Genomic DNA, 19,982 nt, shown 5'->3' with positions numbered 1-19,982 from the left:
CTTTGAGTTTCTTGGTTTCTCTCGTGATTATCATAATTTCGCGTTCAGAAACGTCATGTAACAAGTTGAAAGTTACATGTAATTATGGTACTTAACTGCTTAGTGCATGAGATGGGTCAGCGGTATGAAATATGCAAGAAACTCCGTTCTAAGGCGTCATTCGCACGAGAGTTTTTTTAACGGACGTTAAAAAAGCGTTCAAATACAACAAATGCATTCCCAAGTTCAATTATATGCTCACACGATGGCGTTTTTAAAATACGACGCTTTTTTTGACCAATGTTGTTGCATTTTCAATTATGAGCGTTGGAAATAGACCTTCATTTAACTTCATACAATATTTGAACGCTTTATTAACGTCCGTTAAAAAAACTCTCGTGCGAATGAGGGTTAAAACGGATTAGAATATTGACGAACAGATACTTAAGCTTCAATGTTATAGCCTTAATAGCTCAACGGTAAGAGCGGTCGGATTCATCACCGAGGGGTGGTGGTTCGATCCCCATCCCGTTGGACTATTGTCGTACCCACCCCTAATACAGTCTTTCCCGACTAGTTGGAAGGGAATTGGTCATATTTAAAAGATATGGCAAATATTCTTTTTTTATGGATGATATTGTTAGAACTGAAACTCGGGTTAGGTTTGTTTCTTTACGGAATTTCTTGATTCGGTCGCCGCGCTCAAAACCCGCAATATAAGCTATGCAGTAGCTTAAATTTTTTTTTAAATATGATCATGAATCATAACCTGTGATTCGAAGACTATTGTTGTGTTAGAAATCGATTATTTCCGTCGATAACCGCCACGTGCCAGTGTCGCTCAAATCGATTGATTTGGTCAATCATTCCACGCACTGCGGTACAATTTCATGCAGCTCGGAAAAATGTATGAAGGTCAACATATAGTCGATTAAAATATTATTATAATTAAATAATTTAGTACTTAATATTATAAAAAGTTTGCCAGTTTAAGGGGGTAGTTTCTAGATCTATTGAAACGATTTTAATTTTTTTTCAACAGAATAAAGCCACGTTAGTTGTAAGTGTCTTAGGCAATACTTTCCCGTATTCCTACAGAAATGGAAACTATGCGGTTGAAATGGTTAAATATATTAAATAAGAATTCTACGAAAAGCAAACAATCATGTCCTTGAAAATATTCGCAACTAAAAAAAATAAAAAAAATGTTCAGACAAGAAGGTAATAATTATCAAAGTTGATCACATACATCAATATTTCGTATATAATCGAAAAACATTCGCTCCACTTGTACGTATTTTGATGCAATCGATGTGCCCCGGGCGAGTTGACTCAACTGTTGATAAATTACATCGTCCTACTGTTACACTGTCACGAACACAGAACGTATAAAATACATAATCTAATGCCTAAGCTCTTATATTAGTAGAATTACTAACGCTTAAATCCCTCTGTACAACAACAGCCGACCTTTGAAGGAGAGTTATGTTTTTCGAATATGTATGAGCGTCCCATTTTTCGGCAAGCTTTCTGCGTAGAGTCTACGCTCTCACGCCGTAGACAAATAAGTAGGTATAGTATCTAAGACTTCGATCAGTGCGTGTTGCCAGTAATGACATACGGATCCGAGACTTGGTCGCTGACTATGGGCCTTATTAGAAGGCTCAAAGTCAATCAGCGGGCGATGGAGCGAGCTATGCTTGGAGCTTCTCTGCGTGATCGAATCAGGAATGAGGAGATCCGCAGACGAACCATAGTCACTGACATAGCTCAGCGAGTCGCGAAGCTGAAGTGGCAATAGGCGGGCCACATAGTTCGAAGAGCCGATGGACGTTGGGGCCCCAAGGTGCTGGAATGGCGACCCCGCACCGGAAAGCGCAGTGTTGGGCGACCCCCCACTAGGTGGACCGAGGATATCAAGCGGGTTGCAGGGAGCCGTTGAATGCTGGCGGCTCGAGATCGTTGTGCTTGGAGGTCCATGCAAGAGGCCTATGTCCAGCAGTGGACGTCTATCGGCTGATAAGGTAAGGTAAGGTAAGTATCTAAGATAAAGTAAGTTGTAAGACAAAAAATACAATATACAATTTTGACATCACAACACAGTGCAGTGCTGAACCAATATAATATTTTCAGCTACCTTGTTATATCACTTAGATATTTTTAATTTACAACAATATGAGGATGTAATTTCATGCTCATATTTCATAGCCACAACATTAAATTATAATTGTATCCTAAAACCAAACTAACATTTCAATTATACATAACGGAATTGTACTCAAAATAAATTATTTAGACAAAATTCAGTTAAAATTTTAAATTCATGTAAAAAAGGTTTATTTCGAAACCTAAAATTAACAATATTTGTCTTTCTTTCCTTCGAGGTTATTGGTGTATTGTTAGTACGTTGGTCCACTTGCATATTATGACAGTATGTTACGGTCTACTTCGATCATTTAAATACAAATACGCCATTTATACGCAAAGTGAAATATTTTTAAATACCATTTAGCTATTACGCTATTAATTGTTTATATTACTTATTCTTGTGCAATATATTTTGTTGCCTAAAAGGTATTTCTTATATTGGGAAAAAAATAGATCAAGAACGAGAATCTTAGTAATACTTACATTTACATACCATTTATGACACAAAAAGACTCATACAATTTATAAAAGGCCTTATTAAGCACTTTTCAAGAGTTCACATTTTTATATGTTCCTTTTATTTTATTTTTTGTATAAGCTGTACCATACACTGTACATTATATAATACATACACTTATGTGAGCCGTGACAACACCGTGGATATGACCTCGGCCTCCAATTCCAGAGGGTGTGGGTTCGAATCCGGTCCGGGGCATGCACCTCCAACTTTTCAGTTGTGTGCATTTTAAGAAATTAAATATCAAAACATCGTGAGGAAACCTGCATACCAGAGAATTTTCTTTATTCTCTGCGTGTGGGAAGTCTGCCAATCCGCATTGAACCAGCGTGGTGGACTATTGGCCTAATCTCCTCGAGCTCAGCAGTGAGCCGAATATGGGTTGATAACGAACGAACTCATGCTTATAATCCAAGACAATTTATTGACTGTATATTCTGAAAATTAACTTTTAACCAAATTGGGTTGCATAAAATATCTCTACAAGGCCTATACAATACAGAATGTAGGTGAAATTTCGTAATTGCATCACATAACGCTTTGTTTAACCTGTACACTTGTTCCTAGCGACCAAATATAGAGAAGAATTAATTTTGGAACGAGTTCTTATACAATATTGAAGGTAACGTGTAATGTTTGCTCGCTCCCAATTGTTACGTGTCGGTGTGACATAAGGCGCGTGTGCAGTTGATAGGAACTTGATGCAGCCTTACGTTTGAAGGGCGGTGTCGATTTACTAGCTGGGCACTTGCACGGGGCTTCGAAGGGCCATGGTGTATTATATGAAGGGACTAGTGGACACCCGTGACTCCGTTCTCTGTAAATTATTTTTTTTAAGTCCCGTGGGAACAATGAACTTTTCTGAGATAAAAAGTAGGCAATTTTCTGCCCCTAGGTCCCATTTGTCACCTTAACATAATTCATCTAAATCGGTTCAGCCGTGAAAAACAGTAATTATCAAGTATAAAATCAACGTTTAAGTAATTTTTCTATTATATGGAAAAATCAATATACCTTAAAAACCTTATATATTACGTTATATTAGTAGGCCTCGATGTCAACTAACATCCTGTAGGAGTTGCCACTGCATCGAGAGACGTGGATTCGGTTTCATCAACTGAGAAATAGTATATTTCTGTAGCCTGTTTTTTTTATTAATTTATATTTATTAAATTAACGTTACCACTTGCTACTGCCAATACTATACCTAATAACAGTACTTGAATTACTCGAAGTAGGTAAAATGACGTTATGAACTCTTTGAAATCACCTAGTGATATGATCGTTTAATATAGAAAAATTTCTGTCACTTGATATAGTGAGTGTTGTTTTTATTTTTAATTGTACACCGAGATACATAATGTACTGAATGAACGCGTGGACTGTATAAATTAATTACTAAATAATAATAAAAAAACAGGAAATTCCAAGAGGTCGAATTCAACCTGTTTTGTATACGACCTTTAACGAAATCGCAAGCACAGCATGTGACTGATTTGTTTTTACGAAAACAAGATGAAGGTTGAGCTACCTATTTTACATAACATTTTTTTTTTAATTGGACTGATTTAATTGGATTTCTACTTCGCATTTTCATCACACATACTTACATAATTTCAGCTTGAGAAGTAAAGATTTTTTTTTATTCTTTACATGTTAGCCCTTGACTACAATATCACCTGATGGTAAGCGATGATGCAATCCAAGATGGAAGCTTAACTTGTTAAGAGTAGGATGAAATCCACACCCCTTTCGGTTTCTACACGATATCGTTCCGGAACGTTAAATCGCTTGGCGGTACGTCTTTGCCGGTAGGGTGGTAACTTGCCACCTGGACCAATTAAGAAAACCTCAATCGGAACAGCCGGACATCGAACCCAGGACCTACGTCATGTAAACTCACCGCGCACACCACTGCGCCACAGAGGCCGTCAAAAGATATAAGATATCGTAAAGGTAAATGCAATTTAAAATCAGGTAAATCTAAATTATGCCGGAAAAATCATAAAGTTCCCACGGGATTGTGAATTTCACGAAAATCACGGACTTCTTTATATAAGTCTAAGATGAATCCACAGATTACTAATCAATCGCAACCAATATCATTCCACCACAGACAAGTGGTAGCTATTAATAAAGATAAACGAAAATGTAGTTTTGATTCTCAGTACAGTTACATTTCACCGAGAGTTGAGACCCAGATGCAGTAATGGGCATTACTACATCGAAAATGTTATCATAATAATACGTAAAGATTTTTGTGGTCCAAGTTATGAACTGTTGTGGGTAGGTACCACTGTAAGTGTTAATTAACAAAATGTTGTTATATGTCAGCTTGCGCACTAGGTGGCCAGAGCACGACCAGTGGCCGCAACGACAAGGTTTCAGAAACCAATTTGAACACTAAGCACTTCGCAGACTGCTCCAGCATGACTGATGCGACTAAATTACATACAGTTTACTATGAGTTTGCGCTAGTTTTTCAAAGGTGAATGCGGCCCGGCCAGCAATTGTTTTAACAACTGTAGCAGCTCAAAAATCACCGCTTCACAACTGCACGACCCAGTTGTGAAGCGGTGATTTTTTGCTGCAAATTTGGCCACAGCTGCCTAGTAGCAAGGAGTCCTAACAAAAGAGAGAAAGTTAAAGAAATCTTATTTGATCAAAAAAGTGGCTCACCTAACTAAATATCTTTAGGTACGGCGCTCGGATTTTTTCCTATGACCTGCCTATGAAATACCTATGCCTACATAAGTCTCAATAAATAGGTACCTATGTAGATTAATCGTCTTGTTTAGTAAAAATAGCTTGAGAACAGTTAGTATTCACAAGTATCATTACCACGTTTTTCGTAGAAGAAAAACGTAAGGTCTACAGTAGTCTTATAGAATAAAAAAACCCAATAATACGGAAAACTAGTGTATGCGGCTGGCTTATATGTTTATCGCTATCGCTCATGACTTACGACCCACGTCATAAGATATTAGCGTGCGACTGTCAGCATTGAATCTGGTCGGCCATCTCATTACACCTGTCAGACCAAACACAAGATGGATGCTTTTGTAACGACCGGTTGGTACGTATTGTGATCATTACGTAAAATTCATACTAAATATTACGACATTTTCATTAAGTGCAACTTTAGTCTATAGTTTTCAACGATTATTATTATTATTATTAAACATTATTTTTCTGTACTTAGTTTTTATCATTATCATCTTCAGTATAGTTCGCGGGCGTCCGCTAGTAAAAATATAATATACACGTCGAAATTGATAATACACTCCGTTTTTCATAGTTTGAAAATAAATAGTCGAAAGTAATCAATGTAGAAGACATCTGTACATTTGACATTGGGAAAACTAGAAAACAAAATAACACTAGCAATCACCTATTTACAAAAGTTATTAAATAAGCAAGTCCCGAGACTCGCATAGCAAATGACTCGTAAACTCTCCTTTTTTTCGAAACGGGTAAGTTTATATGTAATGCCCTGAACAATAATAGCGGGCAGTTCTGTTGTGGTTTTCTTTTTTCCTCAGCCCGCGGTCCCACGCTCGGCTGGCCGTCGTAAAAAACCTGCGGCGCAATTATTACGACGCGACGCGACTGCCGTCGCCCGATGAAACGATTACGTCAAAAACTTTTTGCAAAATCAAAAATTATTCAAAAAGGAGTTTTAATTTTTTACCAATCGAAAATATTGGTCTAAGACAAAAGAATCTCTTTAATCACAGAAAGGTTATAACTCTTTAATTTGCACTAGCAAACGCCTCGCGGTTTCATCCGTTTAGTTCCCGATCCCGTGGGAATATGGGGATAAAATATAGCCTATGACACTCACAATTGATGTGACTTTCTATTGGTAAATTGATTCATTGTGTGCAATAAAGTATTATAAATAAATAAAGAAATAAACTAATTTTCACAATCAATTCTGTAAATCTAGCGATTCACTTCACCTCTATAGGTAGGTATAGATAAATATATAATTTCAATAAAGGAATTAACATTATGGTATTACCTACATTCATACTAATATTATAAAGCTGAAGAGTTTGTTTGTTTGTTTTTTCGATATGAAAAATTCTTCAGTGATAGATAGCCCACATATCGAAAAAGGCTATATATTATCCCCGTATTCCTATGGGAACGGGAACCACGCGGGTGAAACCGCGCAACGTCAGCTAGAATTGCATAGAGTTAATGATTTGTCGTAATTATAAATAATAATTACATCTGCAGTTATTTATAAGTAATTATTATAAGCATACTCATACATACGCTTTTAAAGTCAAATTACTCACGGGTCAAGAGCGAATCGATTTATGTGTGTAGTTATGGTATTATACTCAGTTTATTCATGACTTTTCTCAAGTTTTGAACCTATGGAATATTTCTGGACTTCATTTTACCCCCAAAACTGAACTGAAGTAAGGTATTTATACACGCGTGTATATAAGTATATATACATAATATAGTTCTGTTCTGTGAGGATCCACCTGCTGTTATTTGTAGTAGCTTTAATTAGCTTTATTGAAGTATTCTGCGATAATACAGATAATACTAAAAGATGGGAGAATTCTTAAAGATGGGAGAATATTAAAAGATGGAAGAACAAGATCAGCGGACCCAACATGGACTCGTACTGCAAAAGAAAATTTATTAAAAAATCTTTAAACAAGACGATCCACACAAATATAATTTTCACCAAAAGGAAAAATAAAACTCGTCGAGGCAGTTTCCTTACTTTACCTGTAACGAGAACAACTTATGGTAAAAAGACCCCAACCTATGGAGGAGCTAAATTTTACAATAAAATACCGACAACAATTAAAAATGTAAACTCACTTAATGCATTTAAAACTAAACTAGCAGATTACATAATAAGTAATCCACAGCAGTTTAAATAATTATCACTGAACTAGCATTGAGTGAGTAATAGCAAAAAAACATGATGGCGAAGTAATATAAGTTAATTTAAGTTAAAAATTATGTTCTCATGTTAGCGGTTAAGCCTTTTTATGAGAATAAATATCATCTTAAACCTAAACCTAAAAAGACAGGATAGAGTGGATAAGAGGAGGCCATTGTCGGAAGACAAGCTGAACAAAAATAACGACCGCTGCCGTTATTTAACATGGGCAAATTAATTAAATTAAATAAATAAATTAAACAAATAAAACCCCGACTGCATAAAGTATAAAAAAACTGAAAAGAAAAAAAACAAGCTCAGTCCAGAAGTGTAGAAAGCAATTAGAAAACAGTCGGGACCTTACATATTGGATAGAATGATTTTCTACTACATTTTTTATTAGGTTATTTTTTTAGTTTCACCTATCTAAGAACACTTGGGTTATTGAGACAAATCTAACGATATCCTAATTACGTAAATCCGTTCAGTGGTTTGGAAGATATGAGGTAATAAAGAATATTACATACATACATACAAGATACGCGCAAAAATCATAACCCAGTCTTGCAGTCGGGTAAAAAATCTTGATGTAAAAACAACCAAAACAGTAATTATTTGATTTAATAAAGTAGTCTAAGGTCTACACCGATTTTCGTTTGTGGAATGGCAATAGCTCGGTCCTGTGCTATTGCTCCGAGCTCCAGTTCTCGCGGAGTCGTGTTTATGACGTTTTTATTCGTTCGTGGGGAAAAAAAGAATCCATAAATTATGTAGAGGCAGGTTATGGTTGCGGCTTTGCATATAATATAAGTATGCATTCATTCAATGTATGCATTCTTTCTTTATCTGCGACAACAGCTATTACGGACATAATATAATGGTATAATTCATTTCTTCTTTACCCGCTGTATTAACTTTATATTTAAGTGAAGGAGGGAAACCATGGTGGTCAGTGGTGGGACGTTTTCCAAGCTATCTGCAAGTCTTTGGTGCATTCGATACAAAATATACCCTGCTAAAATTTTCCGATAAGGTTTTTAGATTCAAGTTTAGAGTTAAGTTGATTTAGATTTAAGTTGTAATAAAGATGCTAAAGATAAAGATGATAAAGATGCTTGGAGGCCGTTGGATCAGCTTCCACCTTCACACAGTAAGTAAAACTATAAGAAATTGTAATGTTGTCATCAATTGTAAATTACAATGTAGTATGATTTTTTAAAAAGAGCAATTGTTGAGTTTCTTGCCGTGTTCTTCTCAGCAGAACCTGCCTTCCGAACCGGTGGTAGAATCTCTACAAATACTCAACTGACGTGTCAAAAGTGCTTGTAAACTGAACCTACTTGAAATAAATGATTTTTGATTTTGATTTTTGATTTTGATAAAACTATTGTATAAAGCTATTCTGCAAAAAATTGGCTGTCTGTTGTTTTATTTTATAAACAAACCATCTACTTACTCTATGAACCACCACCATCAATAACAACCCATATTCGGCTTACTGTTGAGCACGAGTCTCTCAGAATGAGAGCCAGAGACCTTAAATTAAATTATTATTTCCTTTTCTTCACATTACGACGGGTGGACATCGAACTCATAAGTACCAGGATCACATAACCGACGAGATATTGAGGCTTAAACTCTGTTGAGCATCTTAACTACGAGTGTGTTAACACTTAACATTGAATGAGGCGTGACGAGGCGCACGCATTGGCGCGGACACATGCATTATTTATGAAATGTACTCTACGGGGAAGGTCAACACCAGTCATAGCTTTTTTTCTTAAGTAAGCTGTTTACGTATTAGCGTGTTTTAAGTATTCCATACTTAGAAAGAATTACAAAATATATTACATAATTAAACAATAAATAATTAATATTTTTTTTATTCTTTACTAGCCCTTGAAGCCACAGAAAACATACGCCTTGACTACAATCTCACCTGAAGGTAAGTAGGTACTTGCTAGCTACTTACTAGCTTGGCAACTTCGGTCGTAACACTCCCAATGGTCCGCGCGGGCCGGGGACCATCGGGATGCACTTCACTTCCCCGCACGCACGATTTCACACCAGCGCAATCTTTCCCCCCGTCGCCCGCATATCATGGGAGTGTGATCAACGAACTTGCCAGACTCTATGTGATGATACATCTAACTCCAAAGTAAAAATTAGTTTGTATTATGGGTACAGCTAAGACATCATCAATAATATTTTATTATTATTTTTATTTACTAATAATAATACCCACTCCGCGATTTAACCGCGTTGTTCCCGTTCCCGTTAAAATACCGGGATAAAACATAGTATATGGCACTCACAGATAACGTAGTTTTCGATTGGTAACAGCATTTTCAAAGTGCGTTCAGCTCAGCAGATCCAGGGATTGTCCCAGTTAGCTGTAGCATGAGAATTCGAAAAAACCCAGTGGAAATGACTTCTGCCTTCAATAGTCTGCAGAAATGAAATATTTTGAATTTTGCAGTTTGTAATGTCATTTATGAAGATGAAAAATAATGGTGGTCCTAAGATTGAGCTCTTGGGGGACTCCCAAAGGTCAAAGGGGTCTTATACGTTTGAAATGTATGCCTTTAACTGCGACTTATGAGTTTCTGTCGGTTAAAAAACAGCAGAGCCATAAAAAAACGATCTGCTGAAGCCAAAAGAAGACAGTTTTACAAAAAGCAGTTAGTGATTCACCTTATAGAATGCATATGTTATGTTTTATCATGGACGAGCCAAATGGAAAAATACTACATAACCCGACTTCGTCCCAAAGTCGGGTATCCCTGAAGGAGATTTCCCTGATGTCTTATAGAAGACCACGTCTACCTTATCTTATCAATAAAGGTTTTTTTATTCTCTACAAGTTACCCCTTGACTACAATTTCACCTGATGATAATTGATGATGCAATCTAAGATGGAAGCGGGCTAACTTGATATGAGTAGGATAAAAATCGACACCCTTTTCGGTTTCTACACGACATCGTACCGGAACGCTAAATTGCTTGGCGGTACGTCTTTGGTAGGGTTAGGGTGGTAACTAGCCACGGCCGAAGCCTCCCACCAGCCAGACCTGGACCAATTAAGAAAACCTCAATCAACCCCGCCGGGGATCGAACCCATCTTATAAATCCACCGCGCATACCACTGCGCTACGGAGGCCGTCATAAAGTGCTAGAGCATCTAATTAAACCTACTATGTTTAAAACTCAAACTATTTCAGATCAATTCGTATACTCGTGAATTCCCATAAGAAGGGCATTTTTAACCCCAAATCAAGGAAAGCTAAAGTGGTCCACATATTATGGTAAATCCATAATACATATACTGATAAAAATATATACATATAAAACATTATTCATCGCGAAATTCCAAAAAAAACAATGATAAACCGGCAGGACCACGCGCAGTGTAGGGTTCTGTAGATTCAATTAGTACTTAAAAGCACAAAAAAAATCTTTCTAAAATCTTTCTAAAACTTCGTTCGTAACACTCTTTTCGTCTTTTGGCGGCCTCCGTAGCGCAGTGGTAGGCGCGGTGGATTTACAAGACGGAGGTCCTGGGTTCGATACCCGGCTAGGCCGATTGAGATTTCTTAATTGGTCCAGGTCTGGCTGGTGGGAGGTTTCGGCCGTGGCTATTTACCACCCTACCGGCAAAGACGTACCGCCAAGCGATTTAGCGTTCCGGTACGATGCCGTGTAGAAACCGAAAAGAGTGTGGATTTTCATCCTCCTCCTAACAAGTTAGCCCGCTTCCATCTTAGATTGCATCATCACTTACCATCAGGTGAGATTGTAGTCAAGGGCTAACTTGTAAAGAATAAAAAAAAAACTCTCGATGTTGCGCGCGGGACGGGGGGCGTGTAGCGATGAATGAAAACCCACGACTGATGCACCCCTCCCCGCACGCACGATTTCACACCCGTGCAGTCATTCCTATGTCGCCCGCATGTCATGGGAGACGGGAGAGTTATCAACGAATTTGCCAGACTATACATATATACCCATGCCAAATTTCAGAATCCGAGTTATCTTACCAACAGCTTTATCTAATTAATTAAAAACGGAATTTGTAGACAATGCTCCATATAATTTTTTTAATAGGTAGGTAAAATTCAAGTTTAATAGGTAATAGGACTACAGTACTACAAATGGCAATTCTTCTAATTTTATTATATATACTACTACTGTAATTTTTATCACATATCCATAAACAACCATTTATCTGGTAGAGGGAGGAGACAGCTTGACTCTAACAAAAATAAGCACTCTTTTATGCAATCCAGGATTGCGCTGGAAAGCATTAATGCGTTCTAAGTTGGAGCGCGCTTACCTAGAAGATGCCTATTCACTCTTGCTTTGAAGGTGTTTTAATTATAGGTGTCAGGAAACGCAAACGCCGGAGGGGCATTCCAAATTTTTGCTGTGCGAATTAGAAATGGATGCAAATCGTTTCGTTTGAGTTCCCTGGACATATACAACGTAAGGATGCCACCGTTCGCGGCGACTTGCTTTAGGTGCTCTGATAGAAAGTAAAGGAGGAACTAGATGGTGAAATTCTTGAGCACACTCACCAAAGTATATCCGGTATAAAAAACGGACAGACAAGGTATATATATCCGGTATAAAAAACGGACAGACGATGGTAATGCAAAGTCTTCAATTTCTCCTGAGTCAACGGTTCATTACCAGTGATCCTTTTAGCGCGACGATCTATCGAGTCTAATACATCAAGCTGATATTTTGCAGAAGTGATTGCAGTACTCCATACAAGTTCTGACCTGAGCCTGGTAAAGGGTAAGCAGTTGTTGGGATGTGAAGTACTGCTTGGCTTTCCAGACCCCTCATACTTTTTTAAAGACCTATCCAACGATATCCTACACTATGATATTTACACGTAGGAGAGGTATTATTCACGCTAAATTACAGTTTTCTAGTAGTAATAGTCTTTAAGCTAAACCGTGGACAGTCATACAGACAGATGGACATAGAGACTCTATAAGGGTTCTCTAAGGACAGCTGAACCCTAAAAATACCATATTGGTTTTAAGTTAGTTAATAATTAAACTATACTAAAATCAATTATCTCAGTTCGGTAATGACCTTTGGCCCAGAAATTTTCGTACGAGATAAATCTTATCATACAGCTACGTATCGACGAGCTATAAAAAAGGAAACCAACATTTTTATTCGCAGAAGAGCTCTGGACATCTAGGCATCATGAAATTTGCGTTGACTTTTGCTCTGCTAGCCACCATTGGATTCACATGTAAGTTCATTTTAAGTAAGAGTTATTTGTCATTATTTTTGAAGATTTTTTTCATGACAAGTTAAGGCGGAATTACATTTGTCAGACGTGTCGTGTCGTGACGCATCATAACAGAATCGGTATCATACATTTTGTGTGCGGCACATCAGCCATCACGACATGTCACAACACATAAGTGTAAGTGCCAATCAAAATGTGACACCGATTCTGTTCTGATACGTCACGACACGACACGACAGACAAATATAAATCCGCCTTTAACCCTCGACTGCAATCTCATTTAATGTTAAGTGACGATACAATTTAAGATGGAATCTATGGGTTTAGTTTTGGAACATTTTACGCAAATAATTAATTAGTTTAATAGTGTGCGATGTTAACCTGATTTTGGTTTGTAATCCTACTTATTTTTCCCAGGGTCTCGAGATATATTATCACCTCGTGACATGTGGATTAGATATAAAAGATCTCTAGACACTAACTCCACAGAAGAGACTGGCCGAGCTGATGATGGATCGTACACGAATCAAACGTTCGAGGTACTTAATCAAGCAGGGAACGATGTGCAGGTGCAGGAAGGATTGCACAATTTGGGGTCAGAAGTAGCCAATTTTTTGAATAACGCAGGTAAATTTGTGTTCAGTAACATTTTACGTACTGTGCCTGCTGGCACTGGTTTGACTGAAGAGGCCATTTCTGAAGATAATAATGTTCACCCCTCGGACTTGTCCTCCCAAGGAAACAATGAGGTGCAGGTTGGAGTGGACACAGAGCAGCTAAATGAAAAGTTTGTGTCAGAAGTACCCAATCAAGATTTAACAAATGAAATACCAGAACTTCCTAGTGTAGAAAATTTGGATCAGAACGAATCCCGTGAACTGATGCTAGATATGCTCCCCGGTATGATTAGTGCTTCTGAAGAGCTCAGTACTGAAGATGACAATCTTCACTCCTTGGACTTGTCCTTCCAAGAAAACATGATGCAGGATGAATCAAATGACACCTTACACAACACAGAACAACCAAATGAAACCTTAGAATCAGAAGTATCCAATGAAGTTCTAACAAATAAAACAGAAGAACATGCCAGTGTAATTTTATATCCGTTAATTTTCGCAGGTAAAATAGTTGATAACTTTTTACATACTTTGTCAGGTAGCACTGGTGTGTCTGGAAAAAATGATTATCCCTCGCACTTGTCCTCCCACGAAGCTAATGAAGTGCAGGATGAATTGGAAAGAGAACAAAGAAATCAAACGTTTGGGTCAAAAGTACCCAATGCCAGTGTAGAAAATTTGTATAGTAACGAATCCCTAATAGATGAACAACAATTAGTGAATGAAGCTTTAGATATTGGAAGTCAAACAGCCGCATCATCAGCGAGTTTAGCATCCAATAAGCTTAACATATTTATATACTCTTTGATTGTATTGGTAACATACCATGTTATTTAGGAGTAATCGACGGCCCGCGGTTTCTCCCGCGTAATTCCCGTTCTCGTGGGAATACGTGGATAAAATATAGCCTATGACTCTCACAAATAACGTGGCTTTTGAATGGTAAAAGAATTTTACACCATCACAAACTATACCTCCTTAATATTATATATTAAGTATAGATATAAATGTTAAGTTTACGTTTCATACTAATTAATTATTTAATTATATTGTAATAAGACATTTGTAAAGTAATTTATTCTCTATGTTAGTTAATTTTAAATTTACATTTCATTATCACACGAATATTATGTTGCTATAAAAAGATATTCATAAAAACAATATCGCATTGTAAATAATTCCAAATTTAGGTACCTAGTGAAAGATAACGTATTATATAATAAGAGATAAATAAAATATTATACACCATTTTTTTAATTTACTCAGCTTTAAGTTATGAATTTTTGTTATAAAAACCCTTTTTACACGGGGATTTAATCATCATTGACAGTCGATGGACGTCCACTGCTGGACATAGGCCTATTGCATTACACTTCTTAACACTACGGTCTCGAGCCGCCAGCATCCAGCGGCTTCCTGTAACCCGCTTGATGTCTTTTAAAATATCCTATAACCTTCTCCATATTATGGTCTTAAACCGAGCAAAAGTTTCATTTGAATTAATTCAGTAGTTTCAGCGTGGCGAAGAGTGTTTTAAGTGGTTAATTTGATTTTCTCGGTGGACCCTAGCAAAAGTTTTAGTAGGTACGGTTGCCTTTGCCTTACTAAAGCATGACATGACGGACGATGGACTTTTTTTGACCACTTTCGGCGTAATAGGGCAAATTACTTGATACAAATTATTACTTGATGACTGGCTAAATGTATGCAAAGCCGTATTGAAAAAAACAAGTAATTAGGTACATTACATACCACGTATGTACAAACAGTGATCAAAGAACTTTAACTTATATACTTAATAACTTGTAAGGAAAAATAAAATCTCTATAAGGTTTATCTAGTTTCACCAAAGAATAGTACCTACCATGATAAAAATACAAACGCCTGTTAAATAATATTAGCAATTGTATATATATATATATAAGTTTACTGCATTAAAATATAACGTTGGAAATCGGATTAGGTAGATAAATTTGCAGTGGGTAGTCAATTTTTTTTTTAATTTATTTCATGCTAGCTATCAAAGCTAGCAAATAAGTCCCATTCCTGTTCCATTGGGATACCGGGATAAAAAAAAAATATCGACCGAATTGACCTCCACCTTTTTGAAGTCGGTTAAAAAGGAGTCTAATCTAAGTTATAGGAGGTATTAACTAACGGACTTTGATGAATGCTACCTTAAGTGAAGCTAAGTGTAAATGTTACCTAAAAAAATGTACCTTGGGATGCTAGGTGTTTGCTACAGTGCATGCCAAGTGTTTGCATATGTTTAAGCGCGTCTCGAAGTGCAGTGTTACAATGGACAAGCTGCCATATAGACAAGAGTGCAGAAAGTTTGTCACAGTGCATGCTACTTATTAGCTTAAAATTAGTGTAATATGTACATAACGCGGTGTGTTTGTCACAGTTCATGCCAAGTGTATTTTAAAATTAGTGTTTTACTCGTACATAGTGCAGAGCGTTTGCCACAATGCATGCCAATGGTGATGATGACTAGGTTTGAATATATTGATTTTTATGATACATTCGGGTACATAAGGTCAATGTTAACTAATTTATATATAAAAAGCAAAGATTGTCTGGATATTTGCAAAATAAATGCGATTATAAAATTAAAAATGTATTAAAAATCTTTTATTTGCGATAAAAGATTTTTAATACATTTTTAATTTAGATAAAAATTCATACAGTTTTAGCTTCCTTAAATTAAATGTAACATTTTTTAATATAACAAATAACGAATATATTAGTAATTTTGTTTGAACGCACATACAAATCTAACGATCATTACATTACCTACGACATCATTAGTTCGTGCCATTTTGTATGGGGCGTTTTACAGGGTTCCGCGGCAGCGCCGCAAATCTAACCCTTTAAATCCCTGTAGCTCCAAAAGTAATAATCGCAGATACCCTGTTCCTTTTACAAAATTTCCTATTAGCATACTCTTAATTTATATATAATTTAAAAAACTGTCATCATCCCTATTGCCCAGTGATACTCATAGCTTACGTTTGAGCGCGACTCAGTGGTTAGAGTGGCCAAGTGGACATGCTGCTACATATTTGAGTCACATTTAGCGCAATGGGTGCCATGATTGTTTGCCACAATGCCAGGTGCTAGCGTACGTTCGAGTGCGTCTTGAAGCGCAGTGGTTAGGGCGGCGAGGTGGTCATGTTGCCGAATATAATTATTAAAGTGTTGATTGGCACAGTGCCAAGAGCCAGCTTGTGTTGTAGCGCGTCTCGAGACGCAGTGGTAAGGGCGGTCAGGTGGACATAGCTACGTATATTTGAGAGGTGTTTTCCATAGTGCATGCCATGAGTGTTTGTCGCGGTGCATGCCATGAGTGTTTGCCGCGGTGCATGCCATGAGTGTTTGCTGCGGTGCATGCCATGAGTGTTTGCCGCAGTGCATGCGGTAGCTTACGTTGGAGCGCGTCTCGGAGCGCAGTGGTTAGGGCGGCGAGCGTGTCGCGTATGGCCGCGTGGTGTCGCTCGAACATGCTCACATCTAGCAACGATTAATGGCCATATCACACTTCTATATACAATTTACAACTTATTATGAGGAAGAAGAATAAGGAAGAGAGGTAAAGCATACCGGTAGAAGAATCTTTATATAACATGACTTCGTAATGCGGACAGCAGAGTTGAATGATAGACTTCTTTATATTTTTGTCGGAAGTAGGATAACGTTAAAATCATAGATAATCTTATATCTATCTGACGAATTTGTATGATTCCCGCAATTCATCTAAATGTCTAGTGGCAGTTTTCAATGTTTTCATACTGTGACGATCGCGTAACCCGAATTTGTCGCGTTTACGGTTATGCGATAGTCACAGTATGAAAAAATTGAAAACTGCCATTATACTACAGCCTTTCTTGATGAGTACTGTTTAGCAACAAACAAATAATAAATGAGGGTATAAATCACTAGTCATTTCACACCTATTAATAATTATAATTAACTTGTTCTTAAATTGATGAAAATAAATTTGATTAATAAGCTTAGAACAATTAGATATGGTTAATATATTTTATATACAACAAACCATACATTATTTAAAATAAATAAGTTATAAAATGACATGCATTTTCTACCTTCATTTCTAATTTATTTGTTGGTAAACAGTACTCATTAAGAAAGGCTGTAATATAGATACACAGATGAATTGCGTGAATCATACAAATTCTGGCATTAAAATGTCAAAGAAATGAGAAACGCAAATCACATAATTGTACACACCAAATCGTAGCTAGAGAATTAAGTACCCACCTGTATTTTATACATGGAGGTGGTCACAACCATCACACATGAGGATTACGACTCACAGAGGAGTATTTTATATCGCTAGGGAATAAAGCAGAATTTGGCGCAAGATTACAAGCTACAACTGAAGTTTTTCCAACTTGTTGAGATTTAAAGCTGGTACTCACAGGCCGGATGGTCGTACAGAGGCGCGACCCTCGTGCCTTCCAGTGTCCCTCCGGTCAGCCTGGCGGATATCGCCTCCAGGAACTCCCTCACATTGTGCAGGTCGCCGCGACCTTCGCTCGAGCTGGGCCCTTCGCATTCTTCTTCATCTGAAGTTTAAAAAAAAAAATGTAATGTCTGTAAGACGGTGAATCGAAACAAGTTTTTTTTTTAATCGACTACAGTGAAGACAAAATGAAAGGGTTTTAATTTTAGAAGTTAAAATAATATTTTTCACAGTATCAACCGACGAAGAAACGGAGATAGGTTCTCATTATGAATTTATTTTTGCCGAGTGGTCATATTTTGATAGTTATTTTATTGGAAAAACAATACTATCCCTAAGGGTAGGAAAACAGGGAATGATTCATCGTTTACCCACTAAGCGTAACTTTTTACAGAGTAGTTAGATTTTGATAATTCTTGTTTTATTGGAAAAGAAAAGTTTTATTTTATATGGATATAAAATAAAACCTTTCTATCAATTTCAAATTGAAAAATACAAGGACAAGGTTTATTGTTGGCCAAAATGTTTGGTTTAAAAGGACCCTAACCAAAATGTCAAGTTGTAATTAATAAGGTATATTAAAAAAAAATACAACTGCTACTAATTTTTAAGTTTCTCTGTCATGTATTATAGTTTTAGACGTGTGGTCTAAAGAAAACACCTTTTATAAATTCACTAGCGGACGCCCGCCACATTTTCCTATGTGTTTATGAAAAATAGCCTATGTGTTTATCCAGAGTAAAATCTATTTCCATTCCAAATTTCAGCCAAATCTGTTCAGTAGTTGCAGCGTTGAAGAGTAACAAACATCTTAACAGACATCCATACAAACTTTCGTGCATATAATATTAGTAGGTATTAGGATCTTCACCTAACCAGTTACTTTTCACACGACAATATTTCACAAACAGCACGTTGCAATGTCTTGTGAAAAGACCGATGGATCAGATTGGCTACAAGCGATTGGCTACAAATCTTAACGCTTGATTTTCCACACGCTTGAGTTTCTTGGTTTGTTGTGGTGTTTTGTGCGTGCGGTTCAAAATTCAATATTCAAAATTCATTTATTTCAAGTAGGCTCAGTTAACAAGCACTTTCCATACGTCAGTTGACTATTTGTAAAGATTCTATGGAAGGCAGGTTCTGCTGAGAAGAAACCGGCAAGAAATTCAACAGTTACTCTTTAAAAAAAATCATACAATATTATAATTTACAATTGATGACAACATTACAATTTCTTATAGTTTTACTTCCTGTGTGAAGGTGGAAGTTGATCCAATGGCCTCCAAGCATCTTTATCATTGAGGAACTCATCAATGGTGTAGTAACCTCGACTAAGTAAATGTTTTTTGACACATTGCTTAAAGCTATGCATTGGCAGGTCCATCACAGTCAGTTCCAGCATAAGCTTACCGATGATGTCCAGGCGGTCAGTGCTGAAGGACCACGGCATAAGGCTGAGGGCTCGTTGCGCCTGACGCAGGAACCACGCGCCTGACTCGAACTTCACCTGCCTGGAACAGTTTGTATTGACAATGAGTTGAAGTACCAAATAACGACTTATATAACAGAACTGGTGACCTTCTGGTGTATGCTACACATACTTGGAGCGAAGCCATTGAGAAACATGGGGAAGCACTTGCCGTATCCCTAGACATCTCAAAAACTTTTGACCGGGTCTGGCACGTCAGTCTTCTCAGTAAGCTCCCTGCGTACGGAATACCCGCTGATCTCTGCTGCTGGATATCTGATTTCCTGAGGGAACGGTCATTTCGAGTAGTCGTTGATGGCTGCTCTTCTGACTTATCGGATATCAATGCCGGTGTACCTCAGGGATCTGTTCTTTCCGCTACGCTTTTTCTGCTGCATATCAACGATCTGCTCAATCCCGGTATCTTTGGGTATGCAGATGACAGCACTGTGTCGGAGAGTTACACATCTAGCCCTAGAGCCAGCGGTGCTGAGATTCTTGAGCTCAGAGAGGCCTTGGTCGACCGCGTGAACAAGAACCTGAAGATGGTGTCAGATTGGGGTGATGCCAATTTGGTTAA

General features: G+C 37.3%; 1 protein-coding gene across 4 annotated transcripts in view; it reads right to left on the bottom strand.

Moving 5' to 3' along the window:
• LOC112050963 (uncharacterized) overlaps nt 1-19,982 on the bottom strand; it is a 144,232-nt gene that overhangs the window by 68,444 nt on the left and 55,806 nt on the right. For 3 of the 4 annotated variants that reach the window (XR_008252118.1, XM_052889496.1, XM_052887470.1), the window contains exons 4-6: nt 19,345-19,445; nt 17,888-18,034; nt 16,875-16,958 (exon numbers count right to left, since the gene is read on the bottom strand). Coding sequence is in view for 3 of the 4 variants with exons in the window: in XM_052889496.1 (XP_052745456.1) it covers nt 16,875-16,958; nt 17,888-18,034; nt 19,345-19,445 (332 nt within the window). In the remaining variant the exon portion in view is untranslated. The remainder of the gene's footprint in view (nt 1-16,874; nt 16,959-17,887; nt 18,035-19,344; nt 19,446-19,982) is intronic. The other variant, XM_052887794.1, reaches the window with a different exon arrangement.

Source organism: Bicyclus anynana, chromosome 1 (assembly GCF_947172395.1).
Source record: "Bicyclus anynana chromosome 1, ilBicAnyn1.1, whole genome shotgun sequence".
Taxonomy (NCBI): domain Eukaryota; kingdom Metazoa; phylum Arthropoda; class Insecta; order Lepidoptera; family Nymphalidae; genus Bicyclus; species Bicyclus anynana.
This window is presented reverse-complemented; position numbering and strand designations above follow the sequence as displayed.